The sequence below is a fragment of the Vanessa cardui genome, chromosome 17, assembly GCF_905220365.1.
Source record: "Vanessa cardui chromosome 17, ilVanCard2.1, whole genome shotgun sequence".
In the NCBI taxonomy this organism is placed as follows: domain Eukaryota; kingdom Metazoa; phylum Arthropoda; class Insecta; order Lepidoptera; family Nymphalidae; genus Vanessa; species Vanessa cardui.
Window position 1 is genome coordinate 9627499 of NC_061139.1, and position 27593 is coordinate 9655091.

Consider the following 27593-nt stretch of genomic DNA (forward strand, 5'->3'; position numbering starts at 1 on the left):
GTTCGTGTTAGTTTGCGTCGTCGCCGGTCCAATCCCTCCCTAGAAGTACCGATACTTGCTTTCGCCAAGCTTCAAGCTTCAGTCAACAGTCCAAGTTATAACTGTGCTGCCAAGTGCCACATCGTAAACACAATACAAAACAACACAACATTTAAAACAAAAACTCTTCAACGTTTGATCGATCTCATTTTAAAATGCGTAAAATAAGATCTGGGGTGAAATAGGCGAGTTCGTTATATTGTTGTATTCTTATCGCGGCAGAGACGAGGACAGCTTTAAACTGTATAACTACTGTGTTATCTTCCCTGTGCGATGTTGGGGGAAAGTTTTGGCTAACAAGTTGGATCTGATCGTCTCCTGGGACTTATCGCGAATGTGTATTGAAACTTTCATCGCTATCCACGGGCGCACTGCTATGCGCCACGATTTGGTGCATTTTATAAGACATACGTCCTCTGATCACTACTGCGAAGGAAGACTTTAGTTACTGAGACAGGTAAGAAGCTAATTTAGGCATGCATAATCGTAATACGTTTCTAGAATTTTATTATTTTATCTTATGTAAATCACGCAATATATAGATGTACCTACTTGTGTTTAATAAGAGTACTGATAACGATAATTACAAAATTAAAAAAAAATGATGATAAGGTTCCATGTCCACTTAATCAATGCGTGGTTTAAATAAATTAATTTATATTTAATTATAATTGTATACATTATGAAAAAGAAAATTATAGAATTCTAGTTATAATTTTATCCATACAATACAGAGTAATATTTATAAACACATTGCCACACGGTTTTGCATTGTCTGCATTGAATATATTTTGTACAGCATTGGTAATGGCCATGAAAGTATGATTGCTTAAGATCTTAATGAAAAAGTAATTAATTATAAATAATTAATGTTTATGTTTTAATAATAATCTTATTACTTTAGTTTAGAGTTTGAATTCTTCAAACACAATAAAACAATGCCCACAACAGTACGTTTTTTCAGCGAAAAGAAATGTACATTAAAACATATTTAAATAAATAATACACATGTATTTTTTATTTACTGAATAAACTTCGAGAATAAATATTTGATTTTGGGTTTAACATCTTTGCTTCACGAATAGAAAATTCCATTAAAAAGAAAAGAGAGAAGAGTTTGTTATTGTTATGTCAGCGAATTAATACATGCGGGTAGAAAATATACGGCTACGAGTCATTCTGACTTGTAGTTGTTATGGAATATTTCCAGTTATTGTATCCAATAATTTAAATTACGAGACGTTCGATAATTAAACAGAATATTTTTATTTTATACAGAACAAAAACAAATGAACTTTTTTTTATATTAAATTGAAATCCGTAAAAATACATATTTCAACATAATACTATTTATTACACAACAGTTTAAGAAAAAAATAAGTGGAAAAATATCCTTTGTCTCGACGCTGTCGGTAAAACATTCTTACCTATTGCATAATCGGATACCTGTTATTGTAATTTCATCTAAGTGTCATATTCCAGATTATAAATAAATCATACAAATACTATTGTCTATGGTCGTAACAAAACATTTACTGTTTATGATATGGAATTTGATGTTAGCAAAACGAAATAATTCATTTCAAGGTTTGTGTATCAGCAGAGATATTCTGTAAGAAAAAATTCGAAACTCACCGCAAAACACGAGCGTGAAATTTCAAAATATGATACGCGATTTTGATCATAATGGTTTAGAAATTTCTGGGACACACGTATCAATATGGCGTATCACCGTCGGTTGTTAACATTTCACGAAATTAAGTCTTACAGAAACTCATTGTAGTAGAGCGATTCTGTAAAAAGGAACTCGAAACTCAGCGCAGAATAAAAGAATTAAACGTCAAAATGTGATATGCAACATTGATTATAATAATTATAAAATTTACTGGATACACGTATCAAAATGGCGTATCGCCGAAAGTTGATTGTCAACATTTCACGAGTTTGATAGGAAATTAATTCTTACAAAATTACACTGCTTGTATGTTATGCATAACATAAGCTATTTGTTGAATTAAGCGAATCAACACAACCAATAATATCCGTATTGCTAGTTTTGCTGTGAAACCAGAGAAGCCAGGGACAAATTCTACTGACAAATTGTTACTTTGTAATCGAAATAAAATTGAAATGTAATTGAGAACATTTACCTATCTGTAATACTATTCTACTAACAACGACGACCTCCGTGGTCGAATATTGTGTGCATCGGTTTTCATGGGTACGCCACTCCAGATTCCAGGTTCGATTTCAGGCCGAGTCGATGTAGAAAAAGTTCATTAGTTTTCTATGTTGTCTTAGGTCTGGGCGTTTGTGGTATCGTCGTGACTTATGATTTTACATAACACATGCTTTAGCTAGTTACATTGTGATCAGAGTAATGTATGAGATGTTGTTCAATATTTATTTATTTACTTATTAACGATCCAGTTGAGGTTTCGATGGTAGCTGAATCGAAGGAGTATCAGAAACGTACCAACTGTTAGATATTAGTTGGATTGCCTCTCAGTGACGATTCAACAGATTTTATTTTTATGGGGAATAGTATGACTTAAATCATACATAGTATATTATAACCTCAATTGAATAAATATACAATGCTAAAGAATATTTAATACAGTATTATTATTTAGTACATTAACTCCCTGTTAAATTCCATTCATAAATAATTTGTTGAAGGAAAAACATTACAATTTACGTCGTAGAATGTAAAAGTGGGTTCAGGGAAATCTTAAAACAACTTCAACGTTAATTATTTTTAAGTATCGACTACTTCCAAGATATACAATTATACAAATAATTGGCACGGATCAATTAAAAAGGGACAATTAAGTTCTGTACTCTTTGAGTGATGCTTATCATAAGAAATCCAATATGACGAATGTTCCCATTTTATTTTTATTAAGAATGACGAAGATAAATATGTATTCAAGAATGTTAATTCAATATTGAATATATTAAAATCACTTAGCAGCTACTATTTTAAACAAAGTTAATTAAATTATTAAGATTTAATGCTAATATTTATCCATAATGTTTTATCAAATGATATTTGAATGAATGGGGTATTTTCCTTTTGTTTCCCTACGTATTAAATACGCTTACGTCTATAGTGGAAAAGTTTGATAGTTTCTTGATTAATCAACAACCAAAAACAGAGAACGTTTATATATTTTCTATTCGCAATATTTTTTGTAATAGTTTAATCATTTCGAAATGGCTGCATCGCCTAACAACTCTCAGCACTCAATGAAATTGGTTTAAAAATAACGATTTGGTTGCTCTAATTATACAAGTATACAAGAAAAATGTTCTTGAAAATTACTTGATGGATAAAAAATGTAATAATAATAAAGTAAAGTAACAGCCTGTAAATTTCCCACAGCTGGACTAATGGCCTCCTCTCCCTTTAAGGAGAGGGTTTGGACCATATTCCACCACGCTGATCCTATGCGGGTTGGTGGATTGCACATGTGGCAGAATTTCAATGAAATTAGACACATGCACGTTTCCTCATGATGTTTTCCTTCACCGCCGCGCACGAGATGAATTATAAACACAAATTAAGTTCACATATATAGTGGTGCTTGCCTGGGTTTGAACCCGAAATCATCGGTTAAGATGCACGTGTTCTAACTACTGGGCCATCTTTCTCTATAGAGAGAAAATAATAATAGTGTTAATAAATATTGATAAATTATAAATACATTAAAATAAACAGTTATGAGTATATACATATATTTCAATGTATACATAATTCTTTAAGTTTTACAAGAGCTCAAATTTGCTTTCGAAATCTGGTTTATAAGTAAGTATTATAGTATAGTATTATATAAGAACATGTATATAACGGTGTCCTAGTTATCAGCCAGTGGGTGTGGTGATGAGAGTGAATGACATTTTGTTATCTGTGCTCTCTAGAAACTCATTCGGTCGCCGGTCGTCTTAATTATATTCATCAGTTTTAATGTCGTTGTGAATTAAGAAAAGTGAAAAGTTTTTCTTACAAGTTATTTTAACAAAAATCTTTAAAATAAAATTATAATTTTTACAAATGAGAGTATTCAAAAACTTTTAAATTTTACTCAATTTTCGTCTTAACACATTCAACTTAGCAAAAACATCAATTTGTAACCTTTTTGTCTTCATTCTGAAGTATACAATAATTTTAAAGTTTCGACTTACTCCAATATAAGACATAGGTACCTAATACAAATATTAGCTATAATACGTAATTTTATATACAGTTTCATATTTTAAGAGTACATTACTTTAGTATAAACCCTCAGCTGTACCAATGCTACCTGTTTTACAAGTTAGATCTTGATTCCAAGGTAACCAAGTAGGGTCAGAATGACAACGAAATGTGTTAATTTTGTTCTATTTAATACATACAAGCTAAAAATAACCACTTAGGTACATTGCTGTACGATAAAAACATCACGGATACTTTAACATTTCATTATATAAATATTATGAAAAAGTTAATTGTTATAATAAATTCTCTTATTCTGTACAAGATTATGAAGATGATAAATAATCTTAACGAATAAAAAGATGTTGGTATATTTATAAGTATTTTATTTTCAATTGACTCAAGGTTATTGATCTTCTGTTGTTTTTATTAAATGCTTTTCTTGGTGGTAGGGCTTTGTGCAAGCCCGCCTGGGCAGGTACCACCCACTCATCAAATAATCTACATCTAAACAACAGTACGCAGTATTGTTGTTTTTCGCTTTGAAGGGTGTATGAGCCAGTGTAACTACAGGCACAAGGGACATAGCATCTTAGTTCCCAAGGTCAGTGGTGTATTGACGATGTAAGTAATAGTTACTATTTCTTACAGCGTCATTGTCTATGGGTGATGGTGACCACTTACCATCAGGTGGCCCATATGCTCGTCCGCCAACCTATACCATAGTGAAATGCAAAAGTAACACTGGCTGTCTATTGCGCTTTCACGGTCAAAATACTGAATAAAATTTTATGAAACTAAATATGAAGCAAGGTTGAACCTCAGCGAAGAAAAATAGGGTTACTTTGTATACCTTTAACATGTGGAAAAAATTAATAAACACATTTTACATAGGTAAATGTGAAGCCCAAACTCCTAAAAATGCATGAAAAATAAATAAATAAATAAATTTGAGACAACATCACATACATTACTCTGATCCCAATGTAAGTAGCTAAAGCACTTGTGTTATGGAAAATCAGAAGTAACGAAGGTACCACAAACACCCAGACCCAAGACACCATAGAAAACTAATGATAATCTATATCGACTCGGCCGGGAATCAAACCCGGGACCTCGGAGTGGTGTACCCTTGAAAACCGGTGTACACACCACTCGACCACGGAGGTCGTCAAAAAATGATAACGATATCGTAAAAACATAAGCTCTATTCTCGAAAGATCTTAAAAGAACCTAGCTAAGAATTTAACGATATTTTTTTTTATATCTTTATGTCGGCTTTCATAAGACTTGAGATGGCCCAGTGGTTAGAAAGCATACTCGATAACCTGGTTCTGTCCTGGTTAAAGCTGGTTCAAACCCAGGCAAGCAGCGCTGCATTTTCATGTGCTAAATTGTGTTTATAATTCATATCGAGCTCGTCGGTGAAGGAAAACATCGTGAGGAAACCTGCATGTGCAACCTTCAACGAAATTCTGCCACATGTGAATCCACCAACCCGCATTGAAGCAGCGTGGTGGGATAAGCTTCTAACATTCTCAAAGGTAGAGGAGAACTTTTAGCCCAGCAGTAGGAAATTTACAGGATGTTACTGCCACCTTGGGTATTAAGGCGTTGTGAACTTCTGTCTCTTTAATTACACTAGGTAATAAACCCTTCAAACAGTATCACAGCCTTAAGCAGTGATAAGCGGGTTGGTTAATTTATTTGCAAAAAGTCCTATCGCCAAGTAAACCATGCTTTATGTATTTATTGCAAATCTAAGTATCATAAGATGTCTAAATAGACAGATGTAAAGCCTATTCCAATTCAAAATTCCGGTAGTCCCAGTGGTTAGAAGGCGTGCATCTTAACCGATGATTACGGGTTCAACCCAGGCAAGCATCGCTGAATATTCATGCTTCATTTGTGTTTCTAATTCATCTCGTGCACGGCGGTGACGGAAAACATCGTGTGTCTAATTTCATAGAAATTCTGCCACATGTGTATTCCACCAACCCGCATTGGAACAGATTGGTGGAATATGTTCCAAACCTTCTCCACAACGGGGGAGGAGGACTTAGCCTAGCAGTGGGAAATTTGTTCATTTGTTTGGAACAGAGTATTTTCCTACATGGGATTAGTACAATAACTTTTATACCACAGATTTCTGCTAAAATAACCCTATATGACTTGTTTGTCCATAGCATGGACAAAGAGCATTCAAAGGAATTCGTTTATTTTAATTGAGAAGGCGGTACTGTAAGAATTCCCGCCAATAAAGATGACAGTGGGTTGTCCTTATAAAAATATCAAGCAATTCTGTAATTTAATATATTTTTAGTGTTACCGCGGCACGGTTAGAGGCCACAAGAAAATTAAAAAACATATCGTCGAATGAGAAACTTTTGCTGAGGGTACTAGAGTATATATTGTAATCTGTATATTCCTATACTACTTTCTTTGCTTTTGAGCATAAGGCTTAATTTAGCAGTCAACGCATAATATGGCTAATTTTCATATCTGATGCAGATTTTCTTTTGTATGTTTTACCTTTGTAGGTTTGAACATGCATTTATCTGTTGAGGAGTACATGTGCATTCTAGGCACTGACTATGTCGTCTAAATAAATATTTTATTTACCCACAACAGTGTTGTTATTAGTATTTTACCTGCAGGACAAAGTTCATTCAATTTTGAGGAAAAATTGTAGTTGGAAAATATCTTTCATAAATGAGGAATTACATATTATGTCATCAATATGAATTGTCGTTCATATTTATTAAATCGTTAATAAGACAAATACAAACTATTAATTCATATGAATATTACTTAAAAAAACGTTAAAGTAAAAGCCTGTAAGCCTTAAGCTTTTCGAAAACTTATAGTATTTAGTTTCATAAGGCTACTTATATTAAAATGGAGCAAAAAATTTAATAAAGGTGTATTAATGATAAGCTGTATTTGATACATATTCAACGCTTCGATCCCTGGTATAAGTTTTACATTCATACATATATTGGTTCAGTTATTTTTTTAAGTTAGGGAAACACAAAAAATATCGTCTCAATATAAATTAAGATGATAGTCGCATTGTAATTTTAATTATGCGTAATTTGTTATTTGTATAAAATATCTTAAACGGTATAATATATTTGCATTTGTTTCCGTTGTTACAGATCGCTATTGATGGCGTTACTGAACAATCGCGGTGATTGGTATTTGTATATTTGGCTTATATATCGTAAAATCTATTCAGCTGTTATATGGTTACTTGGCAATCATTGTCGAAGTGATAAGAGTCGGTCTGTGATAAGCGCCGGTGTCAGCAGCCAGTCGATTGGAGGCCTCCACAGAGTGCGGACGCGTCGTAGGAAATCACAACAGCACCGTATTAAGCATATCGTCGCACTAGTGAGGAGACCTTCGTTGAGAAGAATAGTAATGGCACCTGGACCGAGTACTGCACACGCCATGATGGAGGACAAAGAAAAAACTCTTTCGAATGGTAAGTTTTAACACTTTCAGTTTTAAAATTTGGCAAGCGAACAAGGAAATCGGCGATGGTTTCAGTGAAAGCTTTACGATGTTAGTGACACAGTTTCAGTTTTCAAAAAATAAATAAATAAGACTCTTGACATTGTTTTACAAGAGAGAATCCAGTTGAAATCTCTCAATCGACATTTATTCTTAAATCATACATCGTATAATTAAAAGTAAATTGTTTTCAAATGAGAGTAAAATGCAAAAAGTATTTACGCAAATAATATAATTGAACATGCACTTACGCAGTTCCGTATCGTTTCATTTATAGTCTTGCCTTCAGAAAGGTTAATATCAATGAGAATCGATCTTTGTAGCTTTAGCTGTATTCTTAAAAAAAAAATTAAATGGTCATTAGTAAATACTGGCCATTCATAAAAAAAACTTATTTCTGCAAATAGTAATATGTCAATATAGTAACGCAAAAGATCTTCAGCATTAATTACCACACGTGTTATGGTGCAATTAAACATTGCGATCTCGAAGTCCATTTATAAATTGAATTTTCTCTTGAAGACATACTTGGCAATGCATTAGATTCGTCATTCAAATTTTCCCATTGGAAATAAATCTAGCTGTACCGACAGATTTTCCGTAAATCAAATTTAGAACGTTTTGTTTTCTATTTTTTTTTTCAATCATAATATTTTTATTTAACTTCACAGACTAACGCTTAGAGTATAAAATTGATGTATCGATTTAATAGGATACAATATCATTAGTAAAAATCATTTTTTATAAATAAAATAAAAGAAAAGAAAATGATACTGCTGAACGATTGGATCTTTGCCTATTTAAAAAACAAATATTTATAAATATGAAATTTTATAATAAATCGTTAACAATGCGTTTCAGTTCAGGGTTACTGAAATGCGGAAGATAATTGGAACAAACTTATTGTATCTGAATAAAGAACTTGAATGTTTGTAACTTGCATTGTTCACTCAATCAAAACTATTAATATACTGAATGGACTTAAATATCCCAGTATGTTGAACACTTGAAATAACCGATGATTGCGAGTTCTAACGCTTGCTAAAATAAACGCTTAAAATACGTTGCTAGGAGAAACATACCTGGACCTTTTCCTAAAGAAAAGGATCATGCTTTTGGCTTGTCATAGAACATTTACCGGCTCTTACCTTATTGGACTTTTAGTATATATTTAATATCAATGGTCAATATCAAAAGCAATTAAATTACTTTCATTCGGTTTAAAAAAAAAGCGTTATATGTTTTTAAAATATGAATCGTGAGTATTAACTCTACAAAGAACAAAACATTTGGAAATGTTTTTCTCGAGTAACTTTAATATTTAGTCCATGTTTAATGAACATTATATTACCGTCGACAAACTCAAATCATATTTGAAAACAGATTTAAATATCAGATAAAGCGAAAGATTATAAATCCTTTTCACTCAGTTTTATGAGAGGCTTACACGTATGCTTGATGTTGTTCCAATGGAAATACATTTGAATGTTAGAGGAAAAAGCGATTCCGTACGTTGCCGTTCTTGTGTTCTTTCAATTTCGCTGCATCATTGCTTTGTCAACAAATTACTTCATTGTAGTTTCCGAATCGGATACGTATATCGAAACGACTTTAACACATACACACGTAAATAATTTGATAACAAATTTGAACTCGTGTAATCAAATAATAGCAGAGGAAATTATTTGTTTTAACGCGATAAATCGGAAACTGAAAATTTGATTTCAATAATTCATTTTGCGATCGAATGTTATCCTAGGAAGCAGAAGCGATTTGGCGAATTGCAAGAAAGTTAAGAATATTATGTCTAATTAGGTAAATTGGAAAAATTGTTTTTGGTATCTTAATACCTATGATGAATATTTTGACAGAATGTCAGAAAGCTATGTGTTTTGTCCATGGTCGGATACTCTCACATAGATATGTACTTTATAGACAGTTTATAATATCAGACATCAGTGCTACCAATAGCAACTTACGGAAATCTTTTATTTTAGTATTATATCTAATCGTACGGTCTGGCGGTTATAATAAAAACATGTACGGAATTATGCGTGTATAATTCAAATTTAATGTAATTACAACCGTGGAGCGCATCAAATAGAAGTAAAATTAAGTTTCCGTTTTGTAAATTAATAAAAAAAATACTTTAATGGGTTTATAAAATTGATTTATCAGCTCATCTTCCATCAGAGCGCAGGTAAATTATATAAACAGTCAATTACCAAATGTGTAATTAAGCCATTGAGTGGTATTGTATTTTTTTTTCATTAGCCTTTAATGGAGTAATTAAAAAGTCTGTCCCTAAATTATTAACATTATTTTAATTCTGGTATATTATAGTAACACTTACACAATAACATACATTTTCATGTTAAATTCTACTTGCGTGTCCATTCTGATCAATCCTCACGCAACTTCCATCGATCTTGACATTATAACCGTCGTATCTGTTGCCGCTATCTCTGAATAAATAAAGAATAAGTTGATTGGTTTTGTAGCCAAATTGAACTCGTAAAAATATTGTTTTTTTTTTTTAATTCTATGTAATAAACGCCCAAGGCGGTATTATTTGTTGCCAGTCTTTAAGTTTCTTATATAATTCTTGGGAATAACAATATACGTCAAATTAAAAATCGATTTTTCGACGTAAGTCTTTTCAATAAATATAACCTTGAAAATGTTCGAATGTAAATGTTGTATACCTTATAGAAGTTTATTTTATATCTATGAAATAAATGATTCTAGGTATGGTATAGCAATTATTATTCTTTTATAAAAGATTTCCTAGTTTCTTACTTAGAATTATTTATTAAACAGTAGTAACCCGGTCTAACTTCGTACGGATTCAATGCTGATACTGATTTGTTTATTTATGGCATCAAGAAACTTCTAAAATTATCATCGTTTCTTGACTATACTGTCCATGTATTATTTATAAAAACGTTCCTCTCGAATCACTATCAATTTAAAAAAGAACGCATCAAAATCCGTTGCGTAATTATAAAGATCTAAGCATGCATAGTACAGATAGTGGTAAGCGACTTTGTTTTATACGACGTAATGATGTTGTGGCTTCACAGAATACACAAAATCATCTTGATCACAGTTGACTTGTTTAACTTTATTAATTCGTGGGCAGTCTTGTAAAGCCTCGTGTCATAGCAATTGAACTTCATGATGAGTCGAAATGAGTTCGTCAACAGGACAAAGTTGTGTCACGAATATTGTTGTGGTCGCTGTGACGTCAGACCACGCACAGCCACGCCCCCAGCAACGAGGCCACACTCAAACTGCTTATCTTTAGACAAAGCAACTATTTATTGTTTCTTGTATCTTATAATAAACGGTGTCGGGCGTCTTGTAACGTTATTTTATGGTGTCAATATCGGATGATATTTAATATTAACGATCTTGTAATATAAAGCATTGTAATAATACCTCGTAAACAGTTACATATGAAGATACAAGACTATTTATACAGGCGTTTTTTGTAGAATAATTTATAAAAATGAAACAACTTTGGGTGCGACGAAATATTTCAAGGTCGAATTTATATACAACGTTTCTAAACGTAACGTTTGAACAAACATTATTTTATTTTATTTAAAAAAAAAATTTAACTTCTGACACGTGTTTTGAGTTTCGCATATTATTTCAAGGCCTATACCTACTTATATTATTTAATTTTACAATAATAATACCCATTATTACATAACGAAAAACTGACGAAATTTAAAATAATATTATAATGATGTTCGAATCGTATCAAATAAAAAACTAAATACGTTATTATAAACATTTAGCGATTCCAAATATAGCTTCGATAAAAACTTGTTTGTTTGCCTTTATCACGCCCCATAATTTATCAGTGGGTGTGTTGCTACGTTCAACATCTTTGTATACGTAGGCAAATAAACCTATTGTTTAAATATTTTAAAATTGCTCATATATAATAATATTCCATAACGGGTGACGTAAGCTTTAAAATTGCGTGAATTTAATATTATGTATGATTGTAGGTACGTTTTCCATTTATGCTATGGCCACACACATTTATGACGTTCTTCGTAACGTCCTGCTTAAAAAAAAAAAACTAAGCTCTGGTCTTATTCATCGATTATGAATTAATGTAGACATCTGAAATGGAACAAAATTAGTCGATAATTATGACTTGCATTTATTTTATTTGTTAGTTTACACAAATACATGAGTATTTTATATATTTCAAAACTGTCAGATTAAATATAAGTAGGAAATCATGATAGGATATAAATAAAAGGTTCATGAAGGATAAAAAGAAATTACAGGCGACAAGTTCATTGACCGTATCGATGTAATAAAATCGATTAGTTTAAAAATATGTATATTCGTGATCCCTTTGTGTTCTCCCGTGCGACTGCTGATAGCGTATGTTTTGGTCTTAGTACATATAATTTCGTTTCTTGTTTATATTATGTCTTTGGAAGGATATTTGAAACCTGAACTTTAATAATGCAAATCACTAAAAGGAGAATAAATTAAAACGTCACCTTTTGATCTTACAAATTTATTAAGTCTTTTAAATAATTTCTTATTATTACTATGAGCTTTTAATAGGACATAAAGTCTCAAAAAATTATACAAGTCCAGTTACGACATACGGAATGATAGGCAACCATTGGCTGTGTCCGCTGGCTCGTGTCCAGAATAGTGTGGATGTTCTCTTGACTACATGACGTAGATTTAATGTCGATTTAAAAAGTACTGAAAAAAACTAGAACTTCTAAAACTGCTACATTTTTATGTTCGTTCAAAATTTGTGAACATTTCTGAAGCTTTATTATTTTAAAATTTTTAAGACTTTAAACGTTTAATTAAGAAGCCAAGTTGTCAAAATTTCTGGATCACGGCGTCAGACCGTCTTCGCGGAATCCTTCGCATCTATTAATAGACCTTCTCTCACTGGGACTTACCCCAATTTCACATTACAACGTAATATGTCTGTTCTGTTTAGACTTTCTAGATTCACTTATCAACGTCTAAGCTTGCCAGGTCAGTAATGAGTAATTGGACGTTATGACCCGTCTATTGCACGTGCATCGTGCACGGTATGCAAGCGTGAACTTTGACGTCATTCATTCACCCCAATGCTTGTAAAACGATGTCATAACTCATAACCTCTAATTACACAAATATCTTTGATAAATCACCATTTCCTAGGAAAGTCATAACAAATGACTGGCATAATTCTTGAGTCCATTTTTTGACATTGGGAAATTATTAAACAATTTTGAATGGTTCGTTTTAATGAGTGCTGTGATCAATGTTGTCAAAAGACCAGTTCAACTAATACAACCATAATGTCACACTATGTATTGAATTTATTATTTTTCTATACGAAATACACAACAATGGTTCAATAAATATTGGGCACCAATATAAATGTTAGAATTTGGCGAGTTGTTCAAATATTTAAGTCAAAAGACATGACATAACTGTTACTAATTCTAAGTGACGAAGTGACGAAGTGAAGTTGTATTGTAAATTAAGTTTTGTTCATTTTCATTATAATTACGTATTAAAACATGGACTTTGAAGGGAGGAACAATTTTGGACAATTGAAAATAATATCAACTTTTTTATTAATTATTATTGAAAGTACTAAATATATTTCGTTTCTGCTGAACTGTGCACACTGAGATCACCTATCTAAAATTAGCCAGCAAACCGTCGCCTAACGATCCAATAATAGGTATTGCCTGATATATAGGTTTTGTCAAGTTGGAAACTCAACTAATGGGACTAAGAAATATTATAATTTGAAACCTAAATGACGAAAAAGTATTTATTTATTTTTTAATAACATAATATCTTATAGAAAGTATCTGAAAACTTATATAAAAATATTCTCTAGTATAATTGTTAAATACATATAAAATGACGTATAGTACAATCCTTAAGAAAAATGAAATATTATCTGTTCTAGACGTTGACAGATCAATTTACAATGGTTTAATTAGTCTGTTCTATTTTAGGACTAGCAAGAAATAAAATAGGTTACATAATTGAATGATGTAGTAAATATGCCCTAACTCGTATCAGTCCAGTCACTAGTAGCGGTTAAACTGCTCTCGAATAGATCGTATGTTTCCTTGAGGGTACAAAGTCCAACAGATGTTGGCACGAGAACGTTCACCGGGCTTGGGGCCACAGCTTGTTGTATCTCTAGATACATATACATACTTATTCCTTATACTTTGCGAATTAAATTTCAGAGAATAATAGCTTTTTTTGAAAACTGATTTGATGTTTGAAAAACGTTACTTCATATAAATAACGCAACTGTTGCCAAGACTATTATCTGTTGCTATCTCTAGATAAATAGAAAAAAATAAAAGATAACGTAATAATTATTTAAGTTTGTAAAGCAATAAGACTGATAAATAAAATTAATGATGTGTCTTAAAGATATAAGTATAAAAAGGATAATTAGGATAGTTTTTTTTGAACTTGTTATAATAATTGATTGTTAAGCAATATAGATGTTAAAATAATACGGTATGTATATACAATTTAACAGCTTGTTTAAACCGTGCTAGTAAACTAATAATTGAGCAGTCATTTGAGGAGAAATTTAAAGTAAGTCTACCACACGGCCCAAAGGCGGTGGGGGATACTGGATGCACATCCGACCTATGCAGATTTCCTAACGAAACATTCCTTTACTGCTGGATTAAGGATATGAAAATTCAGTGCTAAACTACGCTTAAACCCGCTATCATCTAACAACTAAGCCACCTAGGTTCAAGTATAAAACATTTTTATGTTTATGATAGTCTAGCTTATCTGTAGCTTGCTTGCGCTGTGGAGTATTTTTTGTTGTACACAAATATTAATATGACTGCAGATGTAGTGTGTTGCTATGACAGGTCTTATAAGCCTTTTAAAAATGTTATTTAGATTTAAAGGAGACGAGATTAGACGAGTCTTTGCTGACTATTTACTTAGCATACTAGGATTTATTGTCTTTACATAACCTTGATACTAAATTTTAACTATAATCGTCTAAAAAGTCGTATGTTAAAATATGATAGTATAATGTATATTAAGGATGAGAGCTAAAATTAAAGGCGGCTGGAGCGCACGGAATATAATAGTGAAGCGACAAAAGCGCATATAATACACAAAGCTAATGGAAATTCCCAGTAGTGAGAGTAATAATTAACAATTAATTAATAATTAATCGATCTATATGAATAATATTATAATAAGTGCGAAAGTAACTCTGTACGCTTTAACGACTAATAAACCGAATCGAATTTGATGGTATTTAGTCTGAAGTATGGTTGATCCCCAAGGAATGATATAGACTTCTTAAACCGAGCTTGACAAATAGTTTTTATTAAAATTAAAGTTAGAGAATTTTGATGTATTAACAAAACACATTTCGCACTGCCATTAATATAAGGAATTTGAAATTGTTTGTGAATCCATCTGCCTTATAAGCTAAGTGTAATGATACTAATAAAAATTAACTTCTTTTAAGGATATATATATCATAAATATAACATTGCTCTATGAAATGTAGCTATACATAATACATGCACCTGTTTTTGCAAATGATGCATTCTTGCGTATTATTATTTATCATATCCGTAAGTTGTTTACTGGTCTGTTAATATTCTACTAATTATTTTAGACACGTGTTGGGGGATAAGCAAAACGTGCTGAAAATATTATTGAATTAATTACAATTTGAACAAATAATAATAGAAAGTATTCATACGATAAGTGTGTTAAACATTCATTCACAGTTCACAAATAAAAGTCAGTTACTTGGGCCGTTTTTGCTTCTCAATTTTCATCTTCTATGTTTAAATTGTATTTGGAATTATCGAAGTTGTGGGTTTTAATTATAACCAGTATTAAAATAATTTAATAGTAAAAACTCATTTAAAAGAATGAGCATTCATATTTTGTTGACTGTTGAGGAGTTCCTTCGCCTGGAACAAATCTAGTGATTAAAATCATGTCATAATTAATATAAATATTTATCATGGCCAGTCGAATTGAGTCTGTGTAATTTCAATTCCGTAGAATAAGAGGAAGTAGTTCTATTCACCTTGCACAATTTGCCATGACTAAAAAAACCTTGTAAGTGGTTGTACACAAAAACTTGTAAACAAAAATAGTATTGTCAGAGCAGATAATGGCAACACTGTTTCGTGAAAAGTAGTTTTCTAAAACGTTACCATGACATAAAACTTTATAGTCTTGTGTAAATATAACTTTCTTCGTTTATTTATTTTGAGCAAGCGTTTCGAAATTGTTTCCAGACATTTAAATACAATTAAAACACCTTTAAGGTATTAATAATAATAAAAAAAATACTTTTTATATTTTAAGTAACGATGATTCGATCAATGAAATCAATAAGCCAGTATTCGTAGAAAATAATTATCAATAAAAAAAAAAACCGATAGAGTCAAATTGACCGTTAGACTTTTAATCCGATATCGAGCATCGTGCGATTAAATATAAATTAAGAATTATTCGTATCAAGCATATCCACAAATATCCGTCGATAGCGACTTGCGAGGCGTGTTACATTCGTGACGTAGTGTTGTTTTGCTTTTAAAAACCAACATACGAGAGGGCGCGCCGGCAAGGAGCATTTTTATTGGTGGACATAAAATAACACGACTCGTTTTCTCTTTGCGACTTGCAAATTAAGGTCAACTCGACCGGGCAACGAATGTACAAACGTAGGTTGAATTTCGATGAATATTAAGTAATAATTAATGTTGATCTTTACTAATTTGCCAACGTATTACTGACTAGTACAAATACCGTATGGTATGTGAAGGATCGTGGGTGGATACCTTCTATGGTAAGTCACTTGTTATGGTAAGTGATTCAGAATTAAACAAGCGCAAGTAACATCTTAGATCTAATGACGATACATTGACGTGATAGAACAGCTTTACATTTTTTATGCTGCCGGTATCTATTGACGAAGGTGACCCCTTATCGCCAAGGGGGGCGTTTTATTGATTTTATACATAAATAAATTTATATCACTTTACATTATATAATAATAAATTTCTACAAAGCGATTATATATTATATTCAAAGAAAAATATTGCAATAAAGTATTATTTGTAACTGTTTTTTTTTAAATTTCTGAATGGATGTTTGAATATCACAACCACATAAAGCATTACACGATGTAATTGGCTACTAAAAAAATAAACTAGTATTATGTTTTTATGGTGTAAAGAAATATATTTGCCTATATGTTTAGTTTGTATGCTTACAGAGCTCGTTTTTATGTAATCGCTTTGAAATTGGACTAGTCTACATAAAGAAAGATAGCCAACCGCTTCGGTAACAAAACTTTCTGTAATGTCTGTATTTTTATATGTAATCCACGTGCTTCTTACTTTTACTCCTACAACAATATTGTTATTGTCGTTATATCAGTCGCAACAAAATCAAGTTCTAATCAGAATTCTAGAAAGTCATGATAAACTTCATTAACTTCACTTCTCAAAACTTCGTAAATATTATCAAATAATAAGAGAAAATAGTTAGCATTTCACGCCTATTGGACGTGATGGTTACTATATTTAACTCTCATTGGTGGAATATTTTATGTTTACGCGGACAATAAAATAACCAATGAAATGCGTTCTCTCATTCTGACCCCTCGGATATGATATATCGTGATGAGGTCAAGATATGAAGTAATAATAAAAATATTTGCGATATATATCAGACTTCCCTACATAAATAGCTTCACTTGAAACGTATTTCATTATTATATTATGACTAGTAAATTGTGAACAGTCATCAAATAATATAGAAATAACAATTACATTTATATAATTAGCTACAGTTGTAAGAGAGTGCAATGATTTATATTGTAAAATCCAAACCCAGTAAGTGTTACTTTATAAAGACATTCAACTTTTTTTATAATAGTAAGCTTCGAAATTTAAATAAAATTTATTAATACTGTATATCATAATGTACACAGCTTTTGTATTTTTTTTAATTGGTTGCTTTTATTGTCGCAGTTACGATGCGCAGACGCCGTATCAGTCAATTCGCACCGCTGTTGATCGCGCTAGTGGGCTTGCCTGCACGCGGCAAGAGCCAGCTAGCGCACCGCTTATCCAGACATCTCAACTGGAATGGGGAAAGCACTAAAGGTACAGATTATAAACCTTAATTTTTATTTTAACTGTTAAATAAACCTAGCTGATACTATGCTTTATTGCCCCCAAAATAACAAACAAAGACTATGATAGATTTTCGATGAAATATCACTTTATGACCTTCGCTGAGTTCATTAATCGAAATAATAAAAAGATATTTTTATTGGTAAAAGATAATGGTATCCAGTCAGATTGATACTGCTCAACCATCTGTAGAAATTAAGGTAAACGAAAAGAAGTAATTAATACAGTTCCAACTATAATATGTTATTTCATACAAAATGCTTTGTAATTTATTCTGTCTTACAAAAAACGACACACAATTAGGGCAAAGATTATAAAGAACATTTAGCTCATTATAACCAGTTATGGTATAAACAATGTTAACAGATATTGTAATACAGACACAATAAATTTATTACCACGCCTTGACCTGCTTGAAAACGTCTGGTAATCTTGACTTGCTGGCTGAACTAGACTGATAGGCTGTCCTAGTTAATAATTATAAGGTACCTACTTAGTTCTACGCCTTTCACATTGTTCAAATATACTCAAACTCAAATTCCTTTATTCAACATAGAAACATTACACTTACTTATTGATGGTCAAATTAAACACTACCACATAGAAACACCAATATAGAAGTCATGTCTATAAAACCTGGACTTTTTTGATATTTTTGTGTGAAAGATGATATGGCTGGAAATAATGTAATTGGTGAGGTGACGTCAAAAAGAAAAGTATAAAAGAAGATATGCTGCGCTGATCCCACATCAAATTTCTATTAGCTATTAATGATGAATACCTGGACTTTTATATTAATAGGGTGTCAGGTTGTTACATTTTTTAATCTTGTGTAGATTACTTTTCAATAGGTGTTAAATAATGTATCTTTTGTTTCAGTTTTTGACTGCAGCGAGTATCGTCGTCGCCACATGGCACTGTACGGGAGCCATGACATCTTTCGCGCGGATAATCAGCAAGGCTCTGCGATTCGTCGTCAGAGCGCACGCGAGGCCGTGCAAGATGCTGTGCTGTGGCTCAAAGATGGGAACAGCGTTGCTGTAAGTAGTTCTTTTTATTAATATTTATTTGATTTCCCAATAATAAAATTTAGTTAGGAACTTTATTATTTAATTATTAGATCTTTTTATTGAAGTTAAAGTTTTATACTGTGTTTTTTTGGAGAAAGTAATGTTTTGGTAATGACCAAAATCCATTGTGATTACTATTTTTTCATCCATTGGCACTTAAACGTATATTTATTAAATAAAGAATAAAAAAATAACGAAATGAATAGATGTAATTTTGTTTACAATAAGTAAAACTTTACTTTTTACTCTAGTTGAATAAAAAAAGTTAGAATTTACCGTAGGCTGTACGTAAGAAGACATTGGTCATATGTATTTACATTTCCTATGAATTCCAATAGAATATTCCACTAACAATTAATAGGTTCGATTTAATATTTTATAAACCGTTACGTACTTTGTCAACATCATTCATACAATAATTACGCAGTCAGACTCGAGACTTATAAATTAGACCAGAATAGTTCTATAGTCTATTTTCATTTCCAGCAATACTCATGTAAATATAATCAGTGTTTATTAGGCAAGGCCAAGTCTATAACGATAAACGCATTTATTAGAATAAGAGATGCGCATTATATATTTTGTTTATTTAGCTTGCATTATGGATAAAGTATTCTATACTTTGTAATTAATAATTATCACATTATTTATGTATACTAATATTATAAATATGAAAGTAACTCTGTTTGTCTGGGTGTATGTGGCTTTTCACGACCAATCAATGAACCAAATTTTAATTTCAAGAAAGTACATAGGCTATTTTTTTGCCTAAAATATGATAACCAACCCCTAAAACGCGAGCGACAACTAGTAATCATATATAGTATTGGGCACTTAAGTATAAAGTATAGTATTAGTATGAAGCCATAGGATATTTCAATAGCGCGCTAGTCGTATCGGATAATTCTTTTGAAAAAAAATATTCAGTAACATTGCAACTTATACCGAGTATTATATAGTACATTAAATATCTCCATAACTTAAAATAAAACATCTTAACTATGATGACGATATTTTTAATGTTTTTCTTGTTATATATGAGAATATGCCATCTGTAGAATTACGACGTCTATGGTCGATGTTAATGGATTTTAAAAAATCACTTAATTTGGTTCTAGATTTTCGATGGCACGAACATAACGAGGGAGCAACGTCGGGAACTAAATGATTACTGTATCTCTGATATGGGCTTCAGGATATTGTTCATTGAATGCGTTTGCGAAGACCAAGAGTTACTCGAAAGGAACATCATTGAGATTCTACACTACTCCGCTGACTATAAAACAATGAGCGAGGAGGAAGCCATCGACGACTTGAGGAAGAAATTGGAACACTACATGCGTCAATACGAACCGATCGATGGGAGTTTGGAAAGCAACATAAACTTCGTACGCGTCGAGAACATGGGCGAAACGGTAACCGCCCATAAAGTCTCGGGCCAGAAGGAGTCTGGAATTCTCGGTTATTTGTCAGGAATGAGAGCCTTGCCGCAGACTTTATACTTCACTAGGGTAAGTCAAACCAATTTATTTCAAACTTATTATAGAAGTATCAGAAGTAGAACGTTAAGAACTTATATCTCCAGTTGAGAAAATACATTGATCTTATCGCAAGATAGCGGTTTAAATCCCGGCAAGAAGAGAAGTTGTTAATGCATAACTTGGGCTTAAAATAATGATCGTGCATATTCTCTAACCGGCGCGGAGGTAGAGCAAAGTAGATAGTATTTTTTTTATAGGTGAAAGAACTTCGGTTTTCATAAAAGAAGACATTTACGGACTAATTAAATAATTATATACAAATCATGTATGCCGTTCGTTTTTTTTTACATTAGGTAAAAAAAATGATCGAGTCGGGCTAGACTAGCTCTAGCATTTCCCCTTTACGTAACCAATTGATAAGTTTCCGTTTACATCCGCTTAGAAAATCTATCGTCTTGCATCAATCCGTAAACAAGTTATTTGTGTAATTCCGCTTCTTCTAAGTAAACATGACTTGGAAAACAAGCATGTCAAGTAAATATTATTAATAAATCAGTTTTATCTTTTCATACGGCTATCAAATTCAGCAACAAGATATATACGAAGTTGTTTTTATTATTATTTCGAATCAGTAATATTATTCGAACTATTTAATTTTTTAATGTATTATTTGGGATTGTTGAACGATAATCGTAAATGTTTATTGAATGAGGCGTTACCCAGTCACTTATAGTTGTTATATTTTATACAAACGATTGTAACTAACTTCAACCTACTGTTATCAGTTAAACGCAATCGCCATTAAAAATATTATCTTCAAGCATTTTAAGCCAGCTCACGTGCTAAAAGTGAAACTTATTTACAGAATAAATATTACATATAAAACAAAAGTCAACTATTCTCAGTTTATTGAAAACTTTTATTCATTGCGGGCAAAGAAGTTTATAATAATAAAAAATAACTTCGAACACATGCTGCTGGTCTTCGACAAATGTTATTTGTTAATAAATTGTTTTGACTTACTTACTTACGTACTGACTCTTAGTTGTACAAGTGTTTATTTCAATTTTACTTGTATGGAGCAAACTTCATAAGGTTATACATTAGGTCCACTTAGGATGAATTAACTTTTTGCACACTTTTGTTATTGATAACACAATCTAGTGCAATAGTGTAGTTTATACTTTATTTAGATATATACATAGGTTCTTTTATGCATTTCAGGTTTGCTAGTAGTAATTTGTGAAAGCTATAGTATGTTTTTAACCTTTTCCACCAGCACGGGGAGAGCGAATACAACGTACTCGGTCGTATCGGAGGTGACGCAGCGTTGTCACCCAGGGGAGAGAGCTACGCTCATGCGCTCGCGGAACACCTCAACGGGCTATCCGTGAGGGAACCCCTCACCGTCTGGACCTCAGAACTGAGACGCACGAAGCAAACTGCAGCTGAAATTTTGGCGCCCAAGAGATCCATCAGAGCTCTCAATGAACTGGACGCTGTAAGTTCTTTTATATCATTTTAATAATTAAATTATATATACCAAAAAATGTGGAACCATGTCTTACTTAACTTACTTTAGAAAGAGGACGAAGGTAGTGGGTGTAACACTTAGTATGATTCTTTACGTCACAACACCTACTTGTAATAAAATACACATTGTATGTGTTTTAAGCATTCGCTGTTTGTAAGTTATGCTGAGTAATATAATCGATGTTTTTAAACCAAGGAATATTGTCTACTGACTACCTAAATGTCTATATATTAATATATTATAACAAAAGAATCAATAGCGGAAAGCCTTCGAAAGGACTTTGTCTTTGTTTAATGTCACATCTTGTTATTGTTTTTGTAAACAACGTGATGTAAGCGTATTTATCGATACGCGTATCGATTTTTCTGACAGATAATAGATAAGTTTGAGTAATTATAACATATTATCATCGAAACGAAAAATATCAGTTTAATGGTACTGATTATCTTTTACTTATACAAATTAAAAGTACAAAGTTTAATACAGGACTAAAAATGTTACTGCTACAGTACGTGGTCTTTGCTTCATCAATATATTTATGGTAGTTTAATTATAGTAGTTCAATCCCCGAATCGGGCCAATTAAAATAGTATTGCGTTTTTCAGTCGAAAAATTCTCAGTAGTAGGCCGTAGTTTAGAAATGGAAGTTAATGGCCAGACGCTCTGGTTGATATCGGTCAAACGTATAAAATCTACTACGTTTAGCATTCCTAAAACGTCAGTTATGTTAGTTTACTAATCATATTATCAAGACGTTCCTTGTAAACGAAGCTAAAATTAAAAATCGAATGTTTCATTGACCTACATAAACATTTTATGTAGTGACAACACTAAGCGAAAACGAATACTATGCTGATAAAATTACAAAAGAAAAACGCGTAGATAATGTTTTTATTTTTATTTTCGACCCAAGTTGTGATCTCTGTGACATTGAATTGAATATAAAAATAGTTGAATAGAGTAATTCAATTTGGCGGTTCATTCACATCTCATTCGTTCCATAAAATATTTAGCCAATTGGCTCGATTACAAGAAATACAGTCATAATATATTGTTCAATAAAACTATACGTAGTTTTTAACCTTCGTGGAAAATTACTTATAGAAGAACTCCAATGATTTTATTAACGACACGTGTTTCAATATTAGGTTTAATGGTGATACATTTTTCATAAATTTTATCATGTATCCTGTAACTACAGGCACAAGGGACATAACATCTTAGTTCCCAAGTTTGGTGGCACATTGACGATGTTAGAAAAAGTTAATATTTCTTAAAGCGTCATTGTCTATGGGTGATGGTGACCACTTACTATTAAGTGGCAAATATGCTCGTCCGCCAACCTATACCATAAAAAAAATCATAAATCTGAAGAAAAAAGGTATTAAATGATATAAAAATTCTATCTCTTCGAATTTGGTATGCATATCGCGAAATATTAAGAAATGAAATTAGATTTTTTTTTAAATAGAAATAACAGCATCAGAGCAAGTTATCAGACAGATTATTAATCTTAGTTCAACTTAATCACCTTGAATCTGTTACTACTATTCAAAAAAGCCCCAAAACGATCGCGAAGCGCCTTTAAAGACCTTAAAATACATTACAAGATTTTCTTTATTTATTAAATATACCAATCAAATATGAGGTAGTAGTATGAGTAGTTGAGGAATAAATAAATAAATGATAAATGATGAATACTCAAACAATCTCATATTTAACTAAAATGTTCTTCATCAGGGTATTTGCGAAGGGTTGACCTACGAGGAAATGCAAGAGCGTTTCCCTCAAGAGTTCGCATGGCGTGACCAGGACAAGTTGCGCTACCGGTACCCGTGGGGCGAATCCTACATTGACATCATGACTAGGCTCCGTCCAGTTCTGTCAGCTTTGGAGGATGAACACAACGTAGTGGTCGTCGGACACCAGGCTGTGCTACGTTGTATGCTGGGATACTTCCTTGATGCTAAGCTTGGTGAGTGGATCATTACTTAAACACACACACACACACAAATAAATAAAAATACGCACACAAATAAACATTTAAGTAATATCGACACACGACAATTTCTAGTAGGTACTTATATTATTTGTTTGAGCCTTTTTTCAGGGGCATCTCTTAAAAATTAAAACTAGTTGAGTGCTCGGAAACTGTTACAGATCATCTATCATACAGATAAAAAGTTAAAAATAGTCCTGAAAAAATAAAAACGCTTATCTTGCATCGAAAGCTGACTATAGATTATTGTTTATTTTAAGCGCCTGAAAAATATCACGATTTACTGTGATATGAATATAATCATAAACATAAGTTTATATTTTGCGAAAAAAAAAATTGTGACAGTACAATACTTTGATGTCTTTTATTGATTACTTTTTTTAAAATATATAACAATAGAGACGGTTTTATATTTTATTTTCTAATAATGTTTACTATGTAATAGTATAGCCCTTTGCCACTGTAACATATAATCTTTATCATATTATAAATTTGAAAGTGACTTTGTTTGTCTGTCACTCTTTCACGATCAAACCGCTGAAACCGAATTTAATGAAATTTGTTATGAAGCAAACATGAACTCCAAGATAGGACATAGGCTACTTTTTGCTTACACATGACAACAAACACCGAAAAACGCAAGCGAAGCCACCGGCGACTACTAGTTTTTCATATATATCTATCGTTTTTATTACAGATGAGCTGCCCTACATGAATGTACCTCTTCATACAATCGTGAAGTTAACGTCATACGGGTACAAATACAAAGTTGAAATGATAAAGCTGCCCATAGAATGTGTGGATACTCATCGTAAACAGCCTAAGGTAATTATAACACATACACATTATTGCTGTAAAACACATTTTATTAATTTATTATGATATTACAAAGACGTGTAATATATACAGATTTAAATTATTATCATTACATAGCATACAACAAAGTCGCATACCGCTGTCTGTCCCTATGTATGCTCTTTAAAATAACGGAATAGATTTTTATGCGTTTTTTTTTTATAGATAGAATGATTCAAGAATAAGGTTTTTGTATATAATACACATACAATATAGTAACGCTAGTTATTTAACATAACAACACGGAATACAGTACGAAGGTACATTAAAGTTAATCGCGCTATTCTAAAATGAGGATTTGCGATAATGAGACAATATACGAATCATTAGACGACCGGAAATATTAATTAGAAAAGCATTTAAATATTATCGTTAATTACCTTGTTTTTAAATAGAACATTAAGCATAGTTTGAGTCACCGTAAATCTACAATTTTAACTAATTTTGTATTCAGCCCAGCGATAAAAAATATATCGATCATGTTCAAAATTATCCGTCCGTAGTTATTAACAAATTGTACGAGATAACATCATCTAGATAACTTATCGTATAATTAAACCTTGTGTAATCTTAACACAGATAAAAAAGTGTTGTCTATATTATCGTACAACATATAACGCATTAAATAGTATTTTATATTAATTGGATGACAGTAAATTAACCTTTGATATGAAAACTCTTTGGTTGACAAACATTTCTTGAACAAAAAAAAACACATAAGTACTTAATCTATATTCAAGCAGGTATTATCTATGATCACTTTTTAGTTGTCATTTTTATAAATGATTCTTAGTAGATTACTTTATAAAACCGGCACTTCATCCACTAGCTACGACAAAAAAAAAATGGCGATTAATGATTTTAGTAAAAAAGCATAAGTGATATCGCAGACCGAGCATTTATAATACCTTTGTAAACTATTATATCCTAATCGTATATCTTTATATTCCAGAACTGCTCAATCAACCGCAGCACAGCTGACGCGCTTGTCACAGTACCATCACACTACGACACACTGCCATCAAACCTCTGGCAAAATACAGAAGCACAACTTTAGGCCATCGGCCGGGCTGCGGTCCGCTAAATTACCAAATCAGCATTAATACTGGGTTACCCAATCCCCAGTGTGGAAAGGCCCGAGGCCATATTCGCAGTTGTGACAGACCGCGAATGAAGACGTTCAGAAGCCGTGTAGCGATCATCAAACTATCTGTGTCTCGTTACCTCGCCGTATGCGAGAGAGTGACGGATGTATAATGAACGTTGTTTTAAACGATTGCAAGACTGAAGGATCATCCGAAACGTCAATGTAGTTTAAATCGATTTGTGTTCTTATTTTAATGTTTAATTTACCTAATTATATCAAAATTATAGTTATCTCTCTTTAATTGTATCGGTTGTAAGAATATATTTTACTTTAAGTTACAGTTATGTTAGTGAAGTAAAATTATTTTATCGATTTATATCATAATATGACAAACAATTTAATGTTTTAGTTTTATTACGTAGGTATTTCGTTAGTATATGATGTCAATTGTATGATAAACAGCGCGTTAATGTACAAGCAAATGAATTAAATACAGTTTCATCGTACCTACATGTTAAATTTCACAATGTATAATGTGTACGTTTCTATTGCGTCTGTTGTACTTTTTACTGGACTCGCGCCAATGCATGAGTTGATCACGAGCCGATTGTATACTTTACACGCATTTAGGCTTTAGAAAACGCCACTTCAGTCAACTTATATATAATCCACAAATAGAGCAGTTTTGTAATAGATAAAAATATAATCAAATTTGAATCATTGTTTGTCATAATAACATAAATTTTAAAACTGAACATTTGTAACCATTTCTGTATTATACAGATCATATCACCATTAATTAGGTTAAGGTTATATTTAAGATAATTAAATACAAAGAGATTTGATTGCGACTGCTTGCAATTGTTTCATGTTTTACCTATTCCATATAATAAAATTAATCGAGAACTCGAGATATGCTCAAGAAGTTACTTAAAACAATAGACAAAAGACATCTGCACGTGTATCCTTATTATTAATAATTAAAAAAAATCAAGTGTATATTTTCTCTGAAAAAAAAATTGAAAATATTTTTAAGGAAATGTCTATTTTTAAATTTAATGTAATATTAGATTTTGAATTTTTATGTTTTATTTTAGTTTAATTTTTAACTAGGCATAGTGCAGGTGTGGTCACATAGAAAAATAATTTAAATTTATGTATGTTTTTAAATATACGCGTATGAAACGTAACAATAGACTTTACTATTGAATACTTTTAATAAGGGACGTTGGAGTAGTCTTTTTTTAAATGTAATTTACTCCTAAGAATAATTCACTATCAACGTAATCTTTTACAATAATGTCAAGTTTACATAAGGCATATGCTAACATGACAATCGTAGATAAAATATATTTGTAGATTTTTTTATAATAAAATAATGAGTTAAAAACGGTCTTTTATTTATAAATGAAACCTTATTCGGTAATATAAAATTTTTTAATGCTAATTCTACGTTTATACATAAAGTCAAAAATTAACTTATCTAAGGACCTTTACTTCTGTAAAATTTCCAAAGCAGTTTAATAAAGGATTTGCTTTTAAAACACGTATAAATTATGTAATAAAAAATATATATTTTATGGTATAAATT

At 31.6% G+C, this 27593-nt stretch overlaps 1 protein-coding gene across 2 annotated transcripts; it reads left to right on the forward strand.

Moving 5' to 3' along the window:
• Nucleotides 1-26973, forward strand: LOC124536653 (6-phosphofructo-2-kinase/fructose-2,6-bisphosphatase-like). 2 transcript variants are annotated; one of them, XM_047113201.1, is made up of 9 exons: nt 1-496; nt 7393-7721; nt 17812-17946; nt 18856-19016; nt 20165-20557; nt 21807-22028; nt 23802-24036; nt 24758-24885; nt 25868-26973. In XM_047113201.1, exons 2-9 carry the CDS (start codon nt 7403-7405, stop codon nt 25970-25972), a joined length of 1698 nt encoding a protein of 565 aa, XP_046969157.1. In that variant the 5' UTR covers nt 1-496; nt 7393-7402; the 3' UTR covers nt 25973-26973. The 2 variants fall into 2 exon arrangements, with proteins under 2 accessions (XP_046969157.1, XP_046969158.1); XM_047113202.1 differs by lacking the exons at nt 1-496; nt 7393-7721 and adding an exon at nt 17553-17673.
• The last annotated feature ends 620 nt before the right edge of the window (nt 26974-27593 follow it).

What these genes read in the sequence shown, in the direction of transcription:
- LOC124536653 (XM_047113201.1), top strand. Translation starts at nt 7,403, where the DNA reads ATGGCGTTACTGAACAATCGCGGTGATTGGTATTTGTATATTTGGCTT. An exon ending in AGACTTTATACTTCACTAGG is followed by an intron (nt 20,558 to 21,806) that starts GTAAGTCAAACC and finishes CTTTTCCACCAG; the next exon opens with CACGGGGAGAGCGAATACAA. An exon ending in CTCTCAATGAACTGGACGCT is followed by an intron (nt 22,029 to 23,801) that starts GTAAGTTCTTTT and finishes GTTCTTCATCAG; the next exon opens with GGTATTTGCGAAGGGTTGAC.